The sequence below is a fragment of the Haliaeetus albicilla genome, chromosome 2, assembly GCF_947461875.1.
Source record: "Haliaeetus albicilla chromosome 2, bHalAlb1.1, whole genome shotgun sequence".
Lineage (NCBI taxonomy): Eukaryota > Metazoa > Chordata > Aves > Accipitriformes > Accipitridae > Haliaeetus > Haliaeetus albicilla.
This window is the reverse complement of record NC_091484.1, coordinates 20584308-20603952: the sequence shown is the minus strand read 5'-3', so window position 1 is coordinate 20603952 and position 19645 is coordinate 20584308. Positions and strand designations below refer to the sequence as shown.

The 19645-nt window shown below is 40.9% G+C and overlaps 1 protein-coding gene across 1 annotated transcript in view; it reads right to left on the bottom strand.

Moving 5' to 3' along the window:
- Nucleotides 1-1727: 1727 nt before the first annotated feature.
- NPSR1 (neuropeptide S receptor 1) overlaps nucleotides 1728-19645 on the bottom strand; it is a 62236-nt gene continuing 44318 nt past the window's right edge. The window contains exons 5-9 of the mRNA XM_069809275.1: nucleotides 16794-16995; nucleotides 7672-7748; nucleotides 6095-6184; nucleotides 3799-3979; nucleotides 1728-3677 (exon numbers count right to left, since the gene is read on the bottom strand). Of these exons, the coding sequence (XP_069665376.1) occupies nucleotides 3584-3677; nucleotides 3799-3979; nucleotides 6095-6184; nucleotides 7672-7748; nucleotides 16794-16995 (644 nt within the window). The 3' untranslated portion in view covers nucleotides 1728-3583. The remainder of the gene's footprint in view (nucleotides 3678-3798; nucleotides 3980-6094; nucleotides 6185-7671; nucleotides 7749-16793; nucleotides 16996-19645) is intronic.

Sequence of the window (19645 nt, the reverse complement as noted above, 5' to 3'; positions counted from 1 at the left end):
TTGAATTAAAATAAATACTAGACTTGCTTTTACTTCTCCTGCTTGTGTGTCCTTCTTAGAGACTGCTATCAGTAGGGGTCTGATGCTTGCAATAGCCAGTACTCTAAAAACATATTGTGTAAATCCACTTCTGTAATGACATTTATGTGCCTGATTCCCACTAAAACAACTCATATTTAAATGCCTAGGTAACTTGTAGAGTATGGACCTTCATTCATTCATGCCTTGCAAGTCTTAGAAATGTGTAAGAATTATTTTTTTTGTTCTGTGGAAGTCAAATCCTCCTGTATCATATCAAAAGGTCTAATTATTTTTCCATGAAATATATTTTTCAAAAAAACCCTCAAACCTACAAACAACCAGGCAGTGGCTACCTTTTTTTTTTTTTTTTTGATTGATAGTGTCTGCACCTCTAAGCACTTGGTCAGCAGTGCACAAGGAGGATGCAAAATGCTTCTAGGTAGGTTTTTACTTTGTTATTCTTCCATGGTTACAATGTGGAATATTGCACTCCATTATTAAAGTATACTTACCCAGTGATTTGGATGTTAAATTTTGCTGTCTTGCATTAGTTTTTCAAAGTAAAAATAAAAAAGGAGAGAGAAATTTCAAAGGCCAAACCAAGATGAAAGACAAAATACTGTTTTACACATTTAGCAACAGATGGAAATCTGAACTAAGAGAATTGAACTTTAAATTACATCAAAAAATGTCCAAGAAGAAGTTGAGTTCTCATTCAGATTTTATTTAAACCTGTCACAGAAAGCACATATTTTCTTTTCTCTTGAATTAATGTATTAGTTTGAAAAGTATCCTAGTTCTATGCTGTTTGATGTGACTTCTCTGAGGGATGAGTATCTGATTTTTCATGCTTCCTGGGAATCTATAATCATACAGGACTTTATCATCATACAGGATTTTATGTCCTGTATGCATACAAATATTTCTGGTTGCTGTGGGAATGTCAGAAGGATCTCACAGATGTATCATGAAGTGTTAAAGCTGATGAAAAACACAGCTCCTTGTGGGCTGTCATGGACAAACAACTGGGTACACTCTTCTTGTGTTCAGCCTCTGGGCATTCGGACCTTGACATTGACTTGTGTTACCTCTCCTCATAGGCCTGGGGTCTTCTGTAGCAGCTCTGTCACAATTAAGCAACTAAACAGTCAACAGATGTAGAGCAAGTTGCAGACATGGAATAAGAATAAGAAACCTACTGGAGTCAGATGAAACTCCCTAAATTGCTCTCCCAAGAGACAGAGGGCCATGCAATTGTTTTCCATACTAATGGAAAAACTCAGCTTTTCCTCAGCTGAACAACAAAAGTTTTGGACAATATAAAAAGGTAGTAAAATGCTGTCTCTTGCACAGTAAGAAAGCAGGATAGAACATGAGATAGATTATTTATTTCTCTATTTAAGTTCTTGGAAGGGATGCAGACAAAAGTGGTGTGAGGCCATTTAAACTGAAAGATCTTCATATGAGGAAGGGCACCACAATCATATCCAGAGGAAAAAGGATGTGAACAACAGGTAAATGGTACATAATACAATAATGAATGAAACAAAAAGACTGTTTTTTTTGAAAATAAATGGAAAATTACTTCATTTAAGACTGGAGTCTTACACTTACTCATGCATATGCTTAATTTAGATGGGATAATTCATGTGGTGACCCCAGTGAATAATATGTAAATTTTAGTGGGATTGAAGCATGTTAAATTTGCAAATCAAAGTACTGCTCAGAAATGTTATCTGATTTCCAGGTATTAAGTCTATGAACTCCATTAATTGTTTAAAAGTAGGTAGCCAGTGTATATGTATCAGATGAAAAAGTTAAAAAATAAAATCTATATCACTGAGGCTTAAACTGAGCAGTCCACTTTTGGGAAAGTTATGCCCACAAGAAAAAATGTTGTCTAGTTCTTATATACAATCTATCCAAGGTGGCTGCTGTAAAGACTCGTGTAAATTCATGGTTTTAATTAAGCTGTTACCAAAATATAGACATAACAGAACTTCATAATCATAAAAAGAGAAACCTTGTTTATTTTCCTGAGAACATAAAGCCCCACAATTTTATGTATCTCCTACTTAGGAAAAAAAGATTTTTGCAATATAGGTTATTATAAATAAATTTTATTCAGTTCTTGTTTTGCAGGGAACAAACTCATTGCAAAGGATCATAATAATAAAAAAAAAACTGTTCAGACTGACTCCGCCTAAATAAGAATGCAATTTTTTTACTAATAGGAAACAAACACACTTGCCATACAGCTGGTTACAGTGTATTATCATACAAACACTTTAAGCTGCCTTGCCGTAAAATGAACATTGAAGTCAACATCATCCACCCACCTGCTGAACCTGTGTGAGAACATTTCTCCTTAAACTTGAGAACAGTGTGGTGGGAGGATGCCCTGCGGGCTGGGGAAGGGGATGCCCAACTGCTTGGGATGCTGTGCAGTGAAGCTCTGCCTGATGGCTGGTGCTCTGTAGACCCTACAATGAGTTTACAAGACTGGTCCATCAACAGATAATTTTTTCTAAATGTAATTTCAGTTTCATGGTTTCACTCAGGTCCTTTTCCAGCTCTGAGGCTGTCTAAAGAAATGTATGGTTCCGTGCCTGATTCAAGTGATGTGGATGATATACACAGGACACGAGCCAGAGAAATGCTGCTGTGTGGGCAGCGAGGTTGATCTGTGCTGATGCAATGCCCAGCATGGCAGCTCTCCATTGGGTCCCCAAAAGACTGCTCAGAGCCTTTGTCACAGAAGCACGTGAGGATCTGCGCACGTGATGGAGCATGGTGGCTGGGAGGGGCTGGCTAACGCTTTGTTAATATGGTAGCCCAGAAATACACGACTGTCCGGATGTGTCGCGTGGGAGCTCTGCAGGGACCCTGGGATGCCACCGACACACCAAGGTGGGATAGCAGGGAAATACCTTGTGGGAAGGGGAGGATGAGTTGCGAGGGATGGTGCAGCTGGGGGGGCTGGCATGAGCTGAGAAGCGGATCCAGGTGAGGTGGGAGGCTGTAACCCAGCCCTTCGGTACCCTCTTCTCTGGCTATGACTTCATAAGTGGTTGTGTATGAAACCCAGATATAATTATATGGAGTGACAGTGGCATGTTCTCAGAAAAGTGCCTGTGTTTTCATTTTAAGTAGGGTCCCTGCTCTGTAATTACTTGTAAATACTCTTTATCAGTTATATGAGCCAGACGGTACAGTAGATAGCTTTTAGTGACTCCTGAAAAATAGAGAACACTGACTAGACACCATTTACATTGTTTTTTGCTGTTCAGAGTATATATATATTACAGCTTGTTTAAAAACAGAGGGCCAAGATGAGCCCTCACAAGTGGCATGCAAATCCTTCCTACTGAGGTTGGCACTGGCAGTGTGTGGTTGCTGAAGCTGCAGTGCCGATGATTGAAAATACATGTGCTGCTCAACAGCAGCAAGGTGCAGGCTCTTGTCAGTTGGTTTCCGTCCACTCATGATGCACAGGGCTTGTGAGGAACCTCCACTTTCCTCGGCACAGGTCCTGGTGTAGCTTTGCAGAGCATCATCCGTTCTAGATGTCTTCTGGTTTGGACAGGACATGCATCTCCTGCCTTCCATCACTCCTGTCCCGGAATGTCCCCCCCAGCCTTTGAGTCCTTCTTTCCCTGAAGAAAATAAGGGACAGTCAGAATTAGAATAGACAAAAAGACTTAGTTTGTTTAGGGACTGCATTTATGTGTTCCCTCCCTTTTTAGGGGTTAGTCAGTGACAGTAAAGGAGCGATACTCGAAAGGGGGGCAGAGGTGGTTGCTGAAGAGGCAGTAGATGAGGGGGTTGATGGCACTGTTCAAGGCTGGCAGGTTCTGAATAATCACAGATGCATAGAAGCGCTCTTTGGTCTCAGGGAGTATGTTGAAGTTGTCCAGGATATCAAAAAGAAAGTAAGGGCTCCAACAGAGAACAAATGCTGAAAGAGAGACAGAGAGAGGAAGAGCTTGACATTAGATAGTTTAGCTGTTTAGGGATGTAATGACACGCACATAGAGAGACTGTCATAACACATAAATAGTTGTTCATGCAAAAAAAAAAAAATCTCTCCCTATTCAGGGTCTTATTTAAGAGAATAGTTATTAGATTGTGCTTTTATTTGTCTTTATTTTTATTTTAATGCCCATAAAATAAATTATGTGTGCTCCTCTAAGTGTTTAGAGTGCTCCCTCTAGACATATCAAGGCACTTTTGAACACTACACAACACATAAAGGGTAAATAGGTAGCCAGTTAAAGCATCATCAGTTATAGTGAAGCGCTCTTTTAATGGTCCCCTGAGTGAGCAGACAATCTAAATGTACACACCACCAAAGTGCCACTCCATGACAGCGCTGCCTGTCACAGCCGCCTATTAAAAAAAGGCTCTTAGACATCCAGGCACTAGGAACGACACACTTTCACACCACAGTATGGCAGACCAATGTATCATTTGGCATGCTGGCTGGAGGTGCTGTGTACATGGAGTGTGCAGGAAGACTCTCTTAATTCCTGTACTGCAATTTGAGAGGTGAATTTGGGGAAGGGAGGAGAGGACTGTGCTGTTCATAGGTGCTTTTGTTCAGAGGTGGCAGAAATAAAAAGGCCACAGATCTACCTTTATTTGCAGGTGGAAGGAATGAATTGTCCCTCACAAATTTCCGTCATCTCCTTTCACAAAAGCTTTGGATTCAAGATTTACATGGAAACACTGGGACAGGCAGTTCACTCAGCTAAGCTGTAAGTACCTGGGTTGCAAATATACAGGTATCTGTGAAATGAGACACATGATGTCTCCCTGACCCAAATGAGACAGCAGAGTGACCTCGTGCTTGCTTTCCCATCACATTGATCAGTATTTCTGAGCAGTATTTCTGCACTGAATGTGCAAGGAAGAGGTAAACTCCCCTTCTGTTTTCTAGAGTAACCAAACTGGCAGTGTCTATGCACACATACCAGCAAAACAGCAATACACAGTGTCAGCGTATGGGTCATAGCACTGACTATGTAGAACTTTAAGTGGCTTTAAAGAAATCCATGAATGTTAGGTGCCTTAATCTGTTTGCACATCAAGACATGCGGGATGCCTAGTATTATCAAGGTCCTTTGAAATACTGAGCATCCAGGTGAGCTCTTAACATCTGATGGCGTTGCGATAGTAGTTGTTTCTGACAAAAGTGTTCTCTTATTGCCACACAGAAAAGTTCAGGTACACAAAGAAGCTGTTCTTGGGCTTCTGAAAAGCATGACTCACACCAGCCTCTCTCATGCCTGTAGACACTACTGCTAAACAGTGAGCTAATACTAGCCATTATTGCAATATCGTCCAATCTGAATTTTGTGTAGCATAGGAAAGAGGAGCAATCTCTTTTTCAGTGTTAGGGGATGGCTGTCAGCCCTTGGGAGTAAATAGTTTCAGTCGCCTTCCTGTCTGTCTCTGGCAGCTAATCACCAGCCCTGTGTGATGCTGCCTTTATTTATTGAGATAGAATGTCAGTCTCCTAACTCCATCAGAATAATGTCATCTCCATGGAAGACGGAGGACACCTGCACTGAGTCATCTGCTGCCCTGTCAGGAAAGAAGAGCTCGTTCTTCCCACCTTAGCAGGCAACATGCTTCTGACATCAAATTCAATTGCTCTGCATCCCTCACCTCTCCTTCCTCTCCCTTGCACTCCTCCAGCACCTAACATGCCATACCTAGTCTCTAAGCCTAAAAGACAACTTGGTTGCCAAGTCTTTTGGCAGCCTGGATGGGAAGGAGATGACCCGTTCTTTTGTTCCTTTTAAGCAATGTCCCTCCTTTACTTTCTTTATGAACATGAGGGGCTGTGCATATAAATTCATTTGAGGCTTGTGTCAGATGCCTAAAATAGGAGTTTATCAGCCAGAGGAGAGGGGAAGGACAAGGTCAGAAGGCAAGTCAGGGGAGTCTAAGTAAGCTCCTTCTCTAAGCCATCTATTGCATTTTATCTGCTCATGACAGAGGGAGCTGAGGAAGACTAGCTTCCTAAAGTCAGCATCCTCCCTAGCCAGCTGCAGGGCTTTTCACTTACCAATGATAATTACGATGCTGTACTTGATCGCTTTCACTTTTGCCCTGGATATGAACCCACGACTGGTGTAGCCAGCAGAGGTTTTGCCACCTAGGGAAAGAATGGTTCAGCTAGTAAAAGAGCAGGGCTGGTGCATTGATGTGTCAGTGCCTACCTCTGCGGGCAGGACAGCAATATATAGCCCATCTTCTCCTAGAGTCAGGCAGGGGCTCAGTAGTTTCTGAAATTTGGACACTTGCAAACCTGCTCAAGTTGGATGCTCAAAACCTGAGCTACCCCAAATCAAAAGGGGAAATGTAAGCAGAAGAAATCTTCCTGAAGCACTGTGGCAGCTGGGTGTTCCTGATCCTCACCACTTAGTCAGGAGAACCGCTGCCTGTGTGCCCAGCTGTATCAGTCTAATTAAAAACCATGTGCCATCACAGCTACAAAATCACAACCAGTGTTATAGGAGACAGTTTCTGAAAGAAACTGGTAGCTGTAATTAAGAAAACAGAAGAAACAACCTGGCAAAACAGACTACCTGTTCACTTTTAACTGTATTTCAGTCAGAAGGATTTTAAAAGCTACATGCTCCATTCCCTTAACCTTTTACTCCTTTTGATGCTTTGGAGAATCAGTCATGCATTTTACTCTCTATGTTGACTCAGTAATGAAAGACAAAATGCTGTTAGACTAGCTTTTCAGAGATGAAGTGTGGCTTGAATTGAGAAGCAAATCCTATTCAGTCTCACACCAAGGCTGGTTGATCTCATTTCCTCTGAAGTCACACTAATGTCTCCAAGAATCAAGTTCTGTATTTGAATAACAGTACCAGCATGATTGCAATATTATGCCTGATTTCATTATTAATGTCGATTTGCTGTTCATGTTGCTGGGTCAGAATAATTAGGTTCACCACAGTGAATACACAAGAAGACATGTACCAGCAGCTTGGTCCCCATAGCTTGATGCATTTCCACTCATCACTTGGCTGCTGTAAGTGGTTGTGTGCTCTTACAGTTGTGTTGTAAAACATATTACAGTAAATGAACATACCTTTCGTCATAACTAATAGGGAAGGCAGCTGACAAGTGAGGATCTTGAAATGATTTGTGCTCAGATTCTTTGCCAAAATCAATCAGAATGGTCCAAAAAAGTTTATGGTCTTGGGGTGGAAAGCTCAGCTCATTTTATGGCTTTCCATAGCCAGGAATTTCTGATCTTGACCAACACTGGACTTGTAAGGTCATATGAAAGCACAGCAAAAGACTTACATAGGTATCTGCTAGAAAAATTTATTCTGGAAATGGGCAATGTTCTAGGAATAGGGTTTCTAAGTTCTAGAATAAGGATTCTTTACCTTTTAATTCTTTTCTTGTAGATGTTCTCTATCATTTCTCTAAAGGGGATTTAGTGTCAAAGAAAATAAAGTAAAAAATGTAGAAAAGAGTTATGAATGAGCAATTACAGAAACCCTATTCCCACTGCAGTGATGGGGGCCCAATGTGACACTGCATGACCAGGCATTTTGGGATTTGGGGGAGCCGGGTGGCTTTGAATCATGAGGCTGGAGACATGTGTGTGCTGAGACTCACCAGGGCAGCTGGATATGATGACAGCCTGAGCTTTGCTCTTCATCCAGATGGTTTGAATCACAATTGAATATATGACGCTACAGAAGGGAAGGAGTCATTGATATTATGAGGCACAGTAAATTTAACTGACATCCCAGTCATTCGCGCTCTATGAATATACTTATCTATGTGTAAGGAGCTCATAGAGATGACAGGACTTCATAGGAATAATAATAATAATAATGATGACAAGAATAATAAAGAAAATATGACTCTCCCATAGTACTTTTCAGAAGTATATCTGAAGAGTTTTCACCATGGAAGCCATTATCATTGTCCTGGCTTTGCAGATGTCAAATCTGAGGTGCAGAGGAATGCAATGTCTTGGCCAAGATGTCGCAGGCAAGATTTCACTGGGGATTTTGAGCTAACTGAGGCCAGATCTGCCTGGGTACCAGCCTCAGGCAGGACGCACCTCATCCCTGCACAGGGTTGTGCTTGTGGGCTTGGGAGCTGCAAGAAGGACACTAGCCCTGAAATGGGGGAAGCAAGGCAACGGACCTGTTTTGGCTGTGTGTCCACTGCTGGTTTGGTGTTACTTTGTGAGTATGAAGCTGACAAATAAAATGGTACCCTGGGGATGTCGACAGGGGCAAGATCCATGAGAAATGCAGTTAAGTACCATGGTGTTCACTTTTGGGTCTCAAGGTCCTGGGACTGAAACTGAGGGGGACAGAAGTATTAGGTAGATGGGGAGAGTTAAATGATTCAAAACCAAGTCCACCACAATTTGCATATTTAGAGAGGAATATACATATACTTTTAACAAGAAAGATGAAAAGTGCCCTAGTCCACAGTAACTTTGGATAGTTATGACCTTTCCCTAGGCAATAACAAATCTGGAATTCTATTTATTTAATATATTAGGTAAAAATAATTCCTTCAAGCTGAAGAGCTGTTTGAAACCCTATCCTGAATGAGGATGTTACCTTTTCAGCAGTTTACATAAAAAATTATACAAGGCCTTGCTCTGTCTGCCTTTTCTCCTGCAAGCATGCATAACATGCAGCTAAAATCACTAAGCAACAGCATACTTTTGACCGGTGTTTTCCTTTTTGTCTGCTAAGGAAGACAAAAATAATTTAAAAATATTTCAGCTAATGCACTCGGGTTGCCATGTTTTCCTGATGTAAAAACCAAGCATTGTAACAGAAGTCACGATGTGCTGTTTGCAATACACTGCAGTGTTTTGGGGGACTTGGGGCAGCCTGACCATTAATTGCCATAAACCTCAGTGGTGACTCTGTGAAAAAGGTGCAGCTAAGGAGAGTATTTCAGGGTGTTTTACAGAGACAAAAATATGTCTTACTATCATGTGGTTTATTTTTGTTACCAGAAGAAACATTGTTCTTATTAGAGCTTTCAGACTGATACACAAGCCTTTCCTAGAGCACCCTCAATTCCTAGACATGCTTGCAAAGGCAGTATTTGTGTGCCTTGGAGGTTTCCTTTCTGTGGAAGTTTGAACCATCTGGTTTCCAGACTCAATAGGTGAGAGCTGGAAAGTCTGGGCTGTGGAGCAGAGCAGTAGCATATTTGCCCAGTGAAGGTTTTGCATGCATCTGCTGTGGACTCCAGCTTGCCCTCCTTAATCCCTTCAAAGGTCCAGCATGGCTCCCAGCTGACTTGAACATTTTGCTTTTATATCCTGGCTTTTCAAGAACCTGTTTGTATATCAGCTGGTGCACTTGAGAATTCCTTTGTACTTTGTACTGACAATGGTGGAAAATTCATGTATCATTCCTCCTTTGATTGTTCCAATGAATAAGAATGATAATTGTTGTCATCTCAAGAAATTTTCCAGCCAGCTCCTAAAAATCCTGTTTCTATTTTCTCCTAGTCTGAGCTTTTTATTTGCAGTTGAAACAATATCCCCTCTGATGCAGACCTGCATGTGTCTAGCAGGACAAGTTCTGAGTTGCCTAAGCATCAGGACAAAGGAACCTAACTCTGTAGTCAAAATACTCAGACTCCTTGCTTCCAGCCAACTTCCACAAGGATTGAATTACGAAGTCAGGCTCCTCATTTGCTCTCCCTCTGACCCCAGAAATCCTGCCCTCTCAGCTGCAGAGTCTGGTAAGACCATCCCTTTCACCAGATGCAGTTATAGCAGCTGTCGTCTTCTTTTGGCATTTCATGTATGAGATTACATGCTGTTTCATTTGAATCCTGAATTTTTAGAAGTCCAGGGGAAAGTTTAATTCCTGGTTTAATCCAGTGGCTTCTAAAGTGCTGCCAACATAATGGATTTGTACTGGTGTTTTTGCCTCTGTTCATCTTTCTTTCTTTTCTTTATAGCTGGATCCACTAGAGCCTTCCTTACCAGGAGGGGACCAGAGGTGGTGTAAAGCTGCTCAGGGTGGGCATCAGGAAAGAGGAGTCACTTGTCATGCTAGGTACACTTCCTAGCAACGATTTTGCCAACGACAGTTATGCCTTTATGCCTTTCTCTCTCTGGGACTCCAGATCTTATTACTGTCTAATCTTTTTTTTTCCCCAGCTATGCTGGCATGGAGGTAACAAACTGGATTTTCCAGAAATGTGTCACCCAAAGCTTAAGATCATAAAAGGCACCTGCATGTGTGTTTCAAAGCCACAACAGTAAAAAGAAAGCACTTATGCAACAGAAGCTGTAATTTTCTTACAAGGGAAAAGCAGGTTGTTTTCAGAATGCATTTCTAGCTTCTTTCTTTCTGTAAGAGGCAGCTAGAGGAGGATGCCATGGTTGGTGACATCTCAAAGGGTGGGAAGAAATTCCCACTTGATAGAAAATAAAGTGGCAGGTGAGCAAAGAGTAGAAGGGGACAGACAACAACTGGTATTCAGATGGATAGGAAGGTGTTTGGCAATGGTCTGCACAATTCTGACCATATCGTAATCTCTTTCCTTCCTCTCAACATCAAGCTACGCCACCTTCATTGCCAAGATGTAAGAGCACACCATACACACATGCATGGCAAGCCTATCATTGCCACAAACCTTATTTTCCAACACGTGTAATATGCCTGCATGCTGTTTGCTCTTGTCTCCACTGAAAGCACCGGGAGATACAAAGTATAGTTTGTTAGGTCCAGATGTCAGGTTTCTTTGTGTAGTACGCTGGCCTTCCAACCCTCACTGGGGATTCTTGGGGGCTATATAAATAAGTGCTGTAGTCATTTTCATGCATACTATGATATTAAAATATTATATAAGTTGTTGTGGGCCATTATTTGAAGGTAAGAGACTAAAGAAAGGGAGGAAAGAGCTCAGGTGGAGTAGTCAAACCCAGATGGAAAAATAATCCAAGCCTTTTTGAGAAGGAGTTGCTCAGGCTTTGAAGACCACAGGATAGAAAGGACGTGCTGTTGACCTGAAAATGCAGTGATTTTTCTAGCCCTGATAAAATGCATATCTGGAGAGGTGGCAGGAAAATACAAGAATATGTGCAGACTATTCTCAGCAAATGACATTCATTGCACCTGCAAAAGCAATTTAGCTTGATCCAAATTCTGAAGGACTAAGATGCATGTTCATTGTAGCATGTTATTAGTTAATGGTGTTGTTTAATATGGCGCTGTTGGTAATTACAGCATACTTTGTCCATGTAAATAACTAACTTATAGTTAGTCATACAAATGCTACCATGAATAGTCCCACTCCATCTTTATTTTTAATTCATAGATGGCTTTTGGTTTGGAAAATAAAATGTCTTCTGGTATTGATATTAACAATTATAAGAGTTATTGATCTGCCCACTCTTTAAACACAGATTTTATTTTTTTTCAAATAAATGATTGCCTTATGATAGCATCCCACTCAGCCTCAGTATTTACTAGTGAAATGAGCCTTTACCCTGGCAAAAAGTACACTTAAGCTCCCTGCTAATTACTTGTCTTTATCATCCAGCATTGCCTATTGTTCCTTGTACTTCATTTGTGCAAAGTGAAGCAGCTGCATTACGTTTTATGGTAGCTAATTTACAGCACTATTTATCCAAAGACAAAAGACACCTGTAACTTCATCTGAACAAACCATTGTAGGCATGTGTAATGGGTGAGTGAATAGACAAGCAGATATTAGAACATATGTGCAAGATCTAGGCTTTTTTATTTAGAAATGGAAATTGAAGGAAAAATGATTGTGCTTGCTGAATCAAGCTCAGAAAATGACCTTTGGTATTTTTATTAATCGTATTTCTATTCCCTTTATTTGATTTAATTCAGACAAATACCTTTTATTTAATCTATTTTTTATTTCATTGCAATGTCTTGGCTTTAGTTCCATATTTTTCCTTTTAGCTGATTCTGTTTTTTCTCTTCTAATTATTTTTCTGCTGCTCCAAAGCAAATATTCTCTTTGGAGTTTTGATTTTAAACAGCAGATGGATATAGTTTCCTCTATGCTTCAAGAGGAACTTTTGCAAATTTTTTTAACCTGAATTTGGAATTATATTAGATAAATGCCTATGTATTGCATTTATCAGGTTAAAATATAAAAAAAAATATTTGGCAATCTTGAATAACAGCTAAAAAGACTGAATTTCTGAATACTCAAGTGCCAGAATATAATTATGGTTTGGCACAGAGTAGTGATACAGAACGGAAACCCAGTAGCTCTCCTGTCTCCCTACCACAGGACCTGAGGGGCCCTGGTGCAAATATTTGCAGGTAAGTAGTCTGTAATATTAATTTGACCCATATTTAAGCTCTCTTCAGCAAGCCCCAGATGTATTCAACTATCACAGATACCTTTTGAGCTTTGCTTGGCATATCTTGGTGTAGGGGAAAAAGCTTTGGTTATAGCTGATGACACCTGTACCAGAATAGAGGAGAACTTATTACCACAGGTTGCCTAACTCAGTTTTCTGAATTTTCTGGGGTTTGGTAGGTTGACAATATCAACTGCAGAAAAAGTGGTAGATTTGTCCAAATAAGAGGGAAGAACAGGCCAAATTTTTGAGTGCTGTAAAGAAGGACCTGATGCAGGCTCAGTGGCTCTCCCTGCCCAACACTAAGATAGGGGGGAGGAGGAGAGCTTTTACATGAAAACAAATATTCTTCCCCTTTCTCAGCTCTCAAAGATAACCACACTCTTGGGTTAAAAATCTAATCACAGCTTTTCATTCTCTTTTCATTATTCAGGTCTTGTTCGTTTGTATTATAATCAGATAAAAAACTCACCACAAAACCACAGGCTGTTTGATAACTGATTGCTGATTCTCCAGTTGTGAAGAAGTGGTGGGAACAGACCTCCCTAGTATTTAAATCTTTCAGGGCTGTTGTAGTTTTGTTCATAAATTGCATTTTTACATATATATGTTAAAAAAGAAGGGGCAGATTCTTCTTTTCTTATGGTTTGTGTTTTGGCTTGGAATCTATAGGGTTTGCTCACACTGTGTCTGGGGGATTAGCTCACCCGTGGAAATGTTTTCCAGACTGAGCATAAGGTTATCAGCTAAATAATTCATTCCATGGGCTGCAGTGTTATGAATAACACAACTCCTGTGAGTTAGTTGAAGGCTGTGTCAGGAACATGTGAAATCAGCTCTGCTGAGAGAGCTGAGGGATGGATGAGAGAAACTTAAAAGATTATGGTACCTGGACTGTAGCAAGTGAAAACTGCTCAGCCAAAGCAGCATATCTAGTGTGGAATTAAGTCCTGCACCTGAAAAATAAAATTTTATCCTTCGTATGCACTTTGGATGAAATGTGCCAGAAAAAGTGCTGTCATCAGTGAACTGCTTTGCTCCAGAGGTTAGGTTTTCAGCAGATTCAGGCAGCAGAACTAATTAAGAATTAACTCCACCAGCCAGTGTCCCACATTGCGTCAGGCACCTGCCGTGCAGCTAAATCAGAGTGCTTCGGCAGAGAAAATAAAGTAGCTGCGCAAACAAAATGAATTATTGTGGAAAAGGTCTTATTCTTCTTCTATGTGCACCCTGCCTCACTTCCTCACTAAGTGCGGCCTGTGCCTTGGCTTCTGGTTTATTCATATTTGTGGATTCTTAGATACTGATTCTTGACTTTTCAGTTGCACATGTATGGATAGTCTCTCCATCATTATGTCACGGCCTTTTTTTAATAACATCTTCAGCTAAAGGCCATTAAATTAAAAAAAATCACAAAATGCCTTCCTTCATTTACTAAATAACACCTTTAATTCTTATAATTGATCTTTTGACAGAGTAACACACAACTACAATGTATGTGATCTCCCTCACTCACCCTTATAAAACAGCGTCTCATTTGCCATCAAACCCACTGTGCATCTGAAAGTATTCGATGGGAAAAAACTTTTGCAGAGAAATTGAGTCCCTGCAGATGTTCACAGCCATTCCTGCCATTCTTTAGCTGCAAACTGCTTACCAGAGTACTTATTTCTGCAGCCACATCAGGCAGATTAGCTTTAAACTCTGGGACTGCCAAGAAATTTTAAAGAAATAAATGTCACACCTTGAGGCTATGTTGACAGATGTTTTAGAGATGCATCAGCTGGGAAATTGCAGCCTTCAGTTGTATGCTTGAAACTTGAAAAAAATATTCTAAGAAAATAGCCATTTCTTTCCAAACTGCATGGCATTTGTTCATAATGTCTCTGCTGACCTTGCCCTGATGGTAATCCTGTTTTTATGTGATTTTAGACAATCCTCTCTACTCTGAAGAAAATAGTATCACTGACAACTAAAAATAAATGGGCACAAAAAAATCCTTCCCTGCGCCACCCCCTTTCCTTCCTCCCAGTACCGGACATCACTTAGGACCTGTCAAAAACATGACTTCTGCTGGCAAGGACGTGGGAGCATTTGTGTTAGTGTACACTGAAACCAGGAATGTGTTTGGGCAGGCAACAGGCACCGCTCTGCCCCATGGCTGCAAGGTCAGTGTTTTAAGTTCCTGTCTTGCCATAAACTTCTCGTGTGAAAGTCAAGGTTAAAGCTGCAAAAAAATTAGAATGCTTTATTCATGTCTCAGCTGTCAGGGCAATCTCATGAAATTCCAGTTTCACTGCCTTTCCCTTTCCCCTCATGTCTTCATCACCTTCTTGCCTCTGGGAATTTACTGTAAAGCAAGTCATAGACCTGATCTGGTTTGAATATCTTCCTTTGGCAGGGAGGAGGGGAGCATAAAGTCAGCAGCTCTGAAAAATTTGTTGCTCTGTAGCTTGCCTTTTCTTGCCAAACGAGTATATATGCCATGTAAAAAGGAGTGGCTGATCTGTAGCAGAAAGCATGCGAATCTGTAAGTTTGAATGTGAAAGAGATGTTTCACACACCTGTGGAATGACTGGTAACTGGATAGGCTATGGGCCTTTTTCCTAAAACACTGAAGATGCTGACTAATATTTCCTGATTGCTAGATACTTGAGAAAATTCAGAACAAAACTCCTCTCACAGTAACAGCCAACCTCAAAGTTTTCTAGTGCCATTTCTTTTCACAGTTAAATTACTTTTTGTCTCTTCTGTGTGTATTTATTCCTTTTGCTGCTAGTGCTGGGCTGCAGATCCACCCACATTTTTATTTACATATTCCCAAGAATATTTTTTGGTTCATTTAAAACTAAGCTGGTTTTACGAGACAGGAAAACATACAAACATAAATGATCCTGTCTAGGAAGGAAGAGCAATTGGACAATCTGGGAGTAGTTTTTCCCTATTGCTATCATTTCCTTTCTTTAAGGAGAACTTTTCATGATTTTGTTTGTTACATTTGTGCAATCTGGCACAAAAATGGAAGGTTTAGCAAACTGATGTGTTATGAGCAAAGTATAAAAATTGTCCCTTCTTTCTAGGGAGCAACACTGGTCAATGTTGAATCCGTATCAAAAAGTCAGCTAGATGAGTTCAAGCACCACACGGTTTTGATTCTATCAGAGATAAACTTGTTTCCATTAGAAGCTGCAGAACTTAATCTCCGTGATTAAAGAGTAAGAAACTTCAATGCACAACTCAACTGGAAAGGAACTAAACCCATGGCACGGTCTTTACTGTTTAGCTTACTTAGCCAGTCTTGTCATCATCTAGAAAAGACCAGCCCCACCCCACCCCCCCTGCCCTGCTCTGACCTGAGATGCTAATGAGCGGGAAGCCAGCAGAGTCTCACAGCTCATCACCTGCTGCAAAAGCAGATGGACCAAGAAAGATGTCCAAGGGACATGAAAACATAGCTCCTCTTTCATGGTCCAAATATCATGTCACCAAATTAGGGGTGGGGCAAAAGGAGTCCCAGCAAGTTTTCTTTGCCACTAAGAAGAAGAGATGGACACTAAGAAATCCTGTTATAATCTTGCTACTGAAAAGGAAAAGAAAGGAAAGGCCTTGGAGAACAAATTACTGCCACTGGCAGCCTTTCAAGGCAGTTAAGAAGCCTCACTCCCCTTCAACATCAGTTTTTGACTGCTCCTTTGCATTGGTAGCTCCTCATGGCTAGATAATTTTTGTTTAACAGCAGCTAATGGCAGCATCCCAGAGGGAGGTAATAAAATTCACTGGTCACTAAGCACAGTCTGGGATATTGGTTAACCTCAGTTTAAAATAGATTCTGCTGCAGATTGTCTTTGTGATTTTGAGCAAATCAGTCTCTAATATTTGCAGCTCAGGTTTCACATTACAAAATAGGAAGAATTTTATTTGCTCATATTTTAGGAGTGGTTGGCAGCTTCAAGTGCTTGGAGATTTCTTTCCGATGTTGGTGAAGAAACATTTTTCTAGTACTATGAAGCTTGAGAGCACTTTAAGTTAATTTCAGTTTAATTAGTGTTAAGTGTGGTTTCCTGTTCTTTTATTAAAATTATGTTCTGTCATAATAGCTAGACATTCATACTGGATTTATAAAGATATATTTCAAGCCTGAAGCTGTGGAGATAAGTGGATGCACTTACAGATCCAGTGCTTTCTTCAGAAAAAATGTTTCTGGCCATTAATACCTCGTGGAGAACCCCCAGGGCAAGTAGAGCAACACATGCATTATGTGATTAAAAACTGCAGCAGCTGTAAGGCAGTTGTGAAAATGAAATTGTAATGAATGAGTAGAAATTAAAGCATTAAGCTGATTGCACACTTGACAGCTTTCAGCACATGCTTGCTGGCTGCGGTTCAGGCTTACCTGATAATGATCAGAGGAATGAAGTACACCAGGAAAGCCACCACCGTCATGTAGGGTATCCAGTAGGAATCATCAGGCCACAGAGCCCAGCACTGCATTTCCCCATTGGAGAGCTGCCGTTTCCCAAAAATAATCAGAGTCGGTATGGAAAACAGGAAGGAGAGGCTCCAGGCCACTCCAATAAGAACTTTCGCCTGTCTTTCTGTGCAACAGAGTCAAACAGACAGTGTTAATATTAATGGGGGTGCTGGTGCGACTGGTCCCTTGTAGTGGTACTGATAGAAAGGCAGGGAGGAGGAGGAAACCAGGTGAAGAAAGGGAATTTGGGACTGCAGCTGGCTGATGCTGAAAAGACTGTAAAGGAAAATGGGGATTTCATCTCTTTCTCATGATAAAAAGTCATGTTGTTATGGGCTTGTATTTTACATGTTTTATTTAAAGATGCTAAGGGCCCATTGAATCTGAAACACTATGAGAAAGGCACTGGTCAGGGTCAGCAAGTCAGAAACATGAGATGTAATGATTCCTCTATGCCACCAAGAGAACATCACAAATGAATGCAAAGGACTGCAGGCCGGCTCAGCTGCACACTCTTACCCTGGCACAGCAAAGCGGCTGTCAGTAGGAGGACACAGAGACAGAAAAGAAGAAGGAGCCCTTGTGCTACAGATAACAGAGGAAGGCTGAGGCTGGGAAGGGTTACTTAAAACATAAACTAGGTTGGAGCATACTGGATGTACTGGCTGGGGAAATGTCCTCCTTGGAATGGAAATGAAACATTTTGATGCCCCTTGAAGTGAGAAAGCTCACAGAACATTTCCTATTGGGGAAGAGAAAATGCCTCAGTTCAGGGTCAGAACAAAACTGCACAACCAGCTGCCTTTGACTCCAGCTGCAATTTTACTGCCCCAAAGAAATGTGGTCCTGGAGAGCCCAGGCATCTCCTGCAGTTCTCTGCATCATGGTGGAGACCAAACCCAGCTCCTGTTGATGGGCACATGCCCAAGCCATGGCAAGGGTGGACTGCTAACCACGAGACAGGGCAGATGTTGGTGCTCATGTGCTCAGCCCTGTTTTTTCTGCCACAACAGACATTGACTAGGAGATCCTGATGGACCTCATGGTCCAGGAGCTGAAGGATTCCAAAACACTTGTCAGGTTTGGGCTACTGCTTCCACTTGACTTCTGGCCTCCTCCGCTGCTGAGTGGGGAAAACTGGTGGGAAATTAGATGATGACTGGTGGCACCCATGGGATTTTGTGAAAATCAGTGGCTTGGAGCAAACAGACTCAAGGCTTTTGTTTTCACAAATCTGCATCTTCTAGCTGAAATCCAGGTAGCTCTAGCTGAAAAGTGTGGGGAAAAAGGACTGATCTGTGGAGTACCAGTGATTCTCAGCAGCAGTTATTCCTCCTGAGTCAGATTGCGAGAGGAACAGATGGGGACAAATTTTTTGATCTGGAAGCTTTGGTGCTGAAATACTTTATTGTCCTACAAAATACCAGAGGTTGTGTGTGGAATAGAAAATGACTTTAAATTATGCATATCAAGAAGAATGTATTTCCTCCTTGAAGCTCAAAGAGCAATACGAAAGCGTGTGGGAGAAACATTCAAAAAGTAATTTTATGCTTTATAAAACATCAGTTGCAAACATTCACTTATCCTGCTCATTTTTAAATGCTACCCACATTCAGCAAAATACAGTCTTGCTAATCTAGGACTTGAGGGAACTCTGCTGACATCTATGTCAGAGGGTTAGATTAAGTCTATAAATATTGCACAAGCAAAGGAGAACTGTAAAGTTTCCCAAAGCATAGCAGAATAAACTTAGCGAAAGGCATATTAAGAGTAAGTTTCACAAAATATTTCCTGACAGAAAGGGTTTTTCGACTGCGGGCTAGCTACTTAAATTACATACATACAAGCCTCAGTGGGGCCCACCTGCCTATTTCTAAGGGGCAAAGATCATACTTGGGTAATATACTTTATTTTTTGTACTGTGTAGTGCCATCCTTAACTTGAAGAGAAGTGGGCAATTTGGGTTGGGCAAGGCTGGTATTTTATCTTTATGTTTTATAAAACATTACCTGCGATGTTCATTTATTCTTGTTTTTAGATGTCCCTCGTGTTCAGTAGAATATGACCTTGTGAGTCTAAAAGGCTTTACAGGGCACTGAAAACATCTAGATAAGTAGATTTTTGTTTTATCAGACTAATAGTAATTGGCTGCCTCACAAGCAGGGTTTTTTATGTTGTTTTTTTGTAAATGCTCTAATACGCTCTAAATGCAGGAAATCATATAACTAGAACTATATCAATTATAAATGGAATCAAATAAATAACAGCTTTTGAAATATGATATTCTGTTCAGCTAGTCTCAGTATTTTCCTTTAAAAACAATATTGCTCTTTAAATGGAGAGTTTTTCATATTGGGGTGGTCAAGACTAACACGCAGGGTTGGAGCGGGAATCTCAGTTGCGAGCTCTGGCACTGACTCTCCTAAAGGATGTTTTCATCAACCCCTTTGCTCTGCTTCTGCCACCCGTATGCTGCGGCAGTGGGTTTGTGCATATCTACCTTCTTTTAGCAACACGTGGCGGGGAGGCACCTCTTGTGAGGGGTTTTGCTCCCCACTACCATGAACGGCAATGCTGTGCAATCCTTCTATAAAGTGTCATTTTAAAATTAGGTTTTAAATCTAGAGAGAGAGAGCTGTTCCAGAATCTTGTTGATCTGATGGACTTTAGCATCTTGCCATGCAAAGGGGCAGTTTACACCTATTTGGATTTTGTCTTTTACTTAAGCAGTTCTATTGTCACCTGTTGCTTAGTTTGTATACTGTTTGCATATA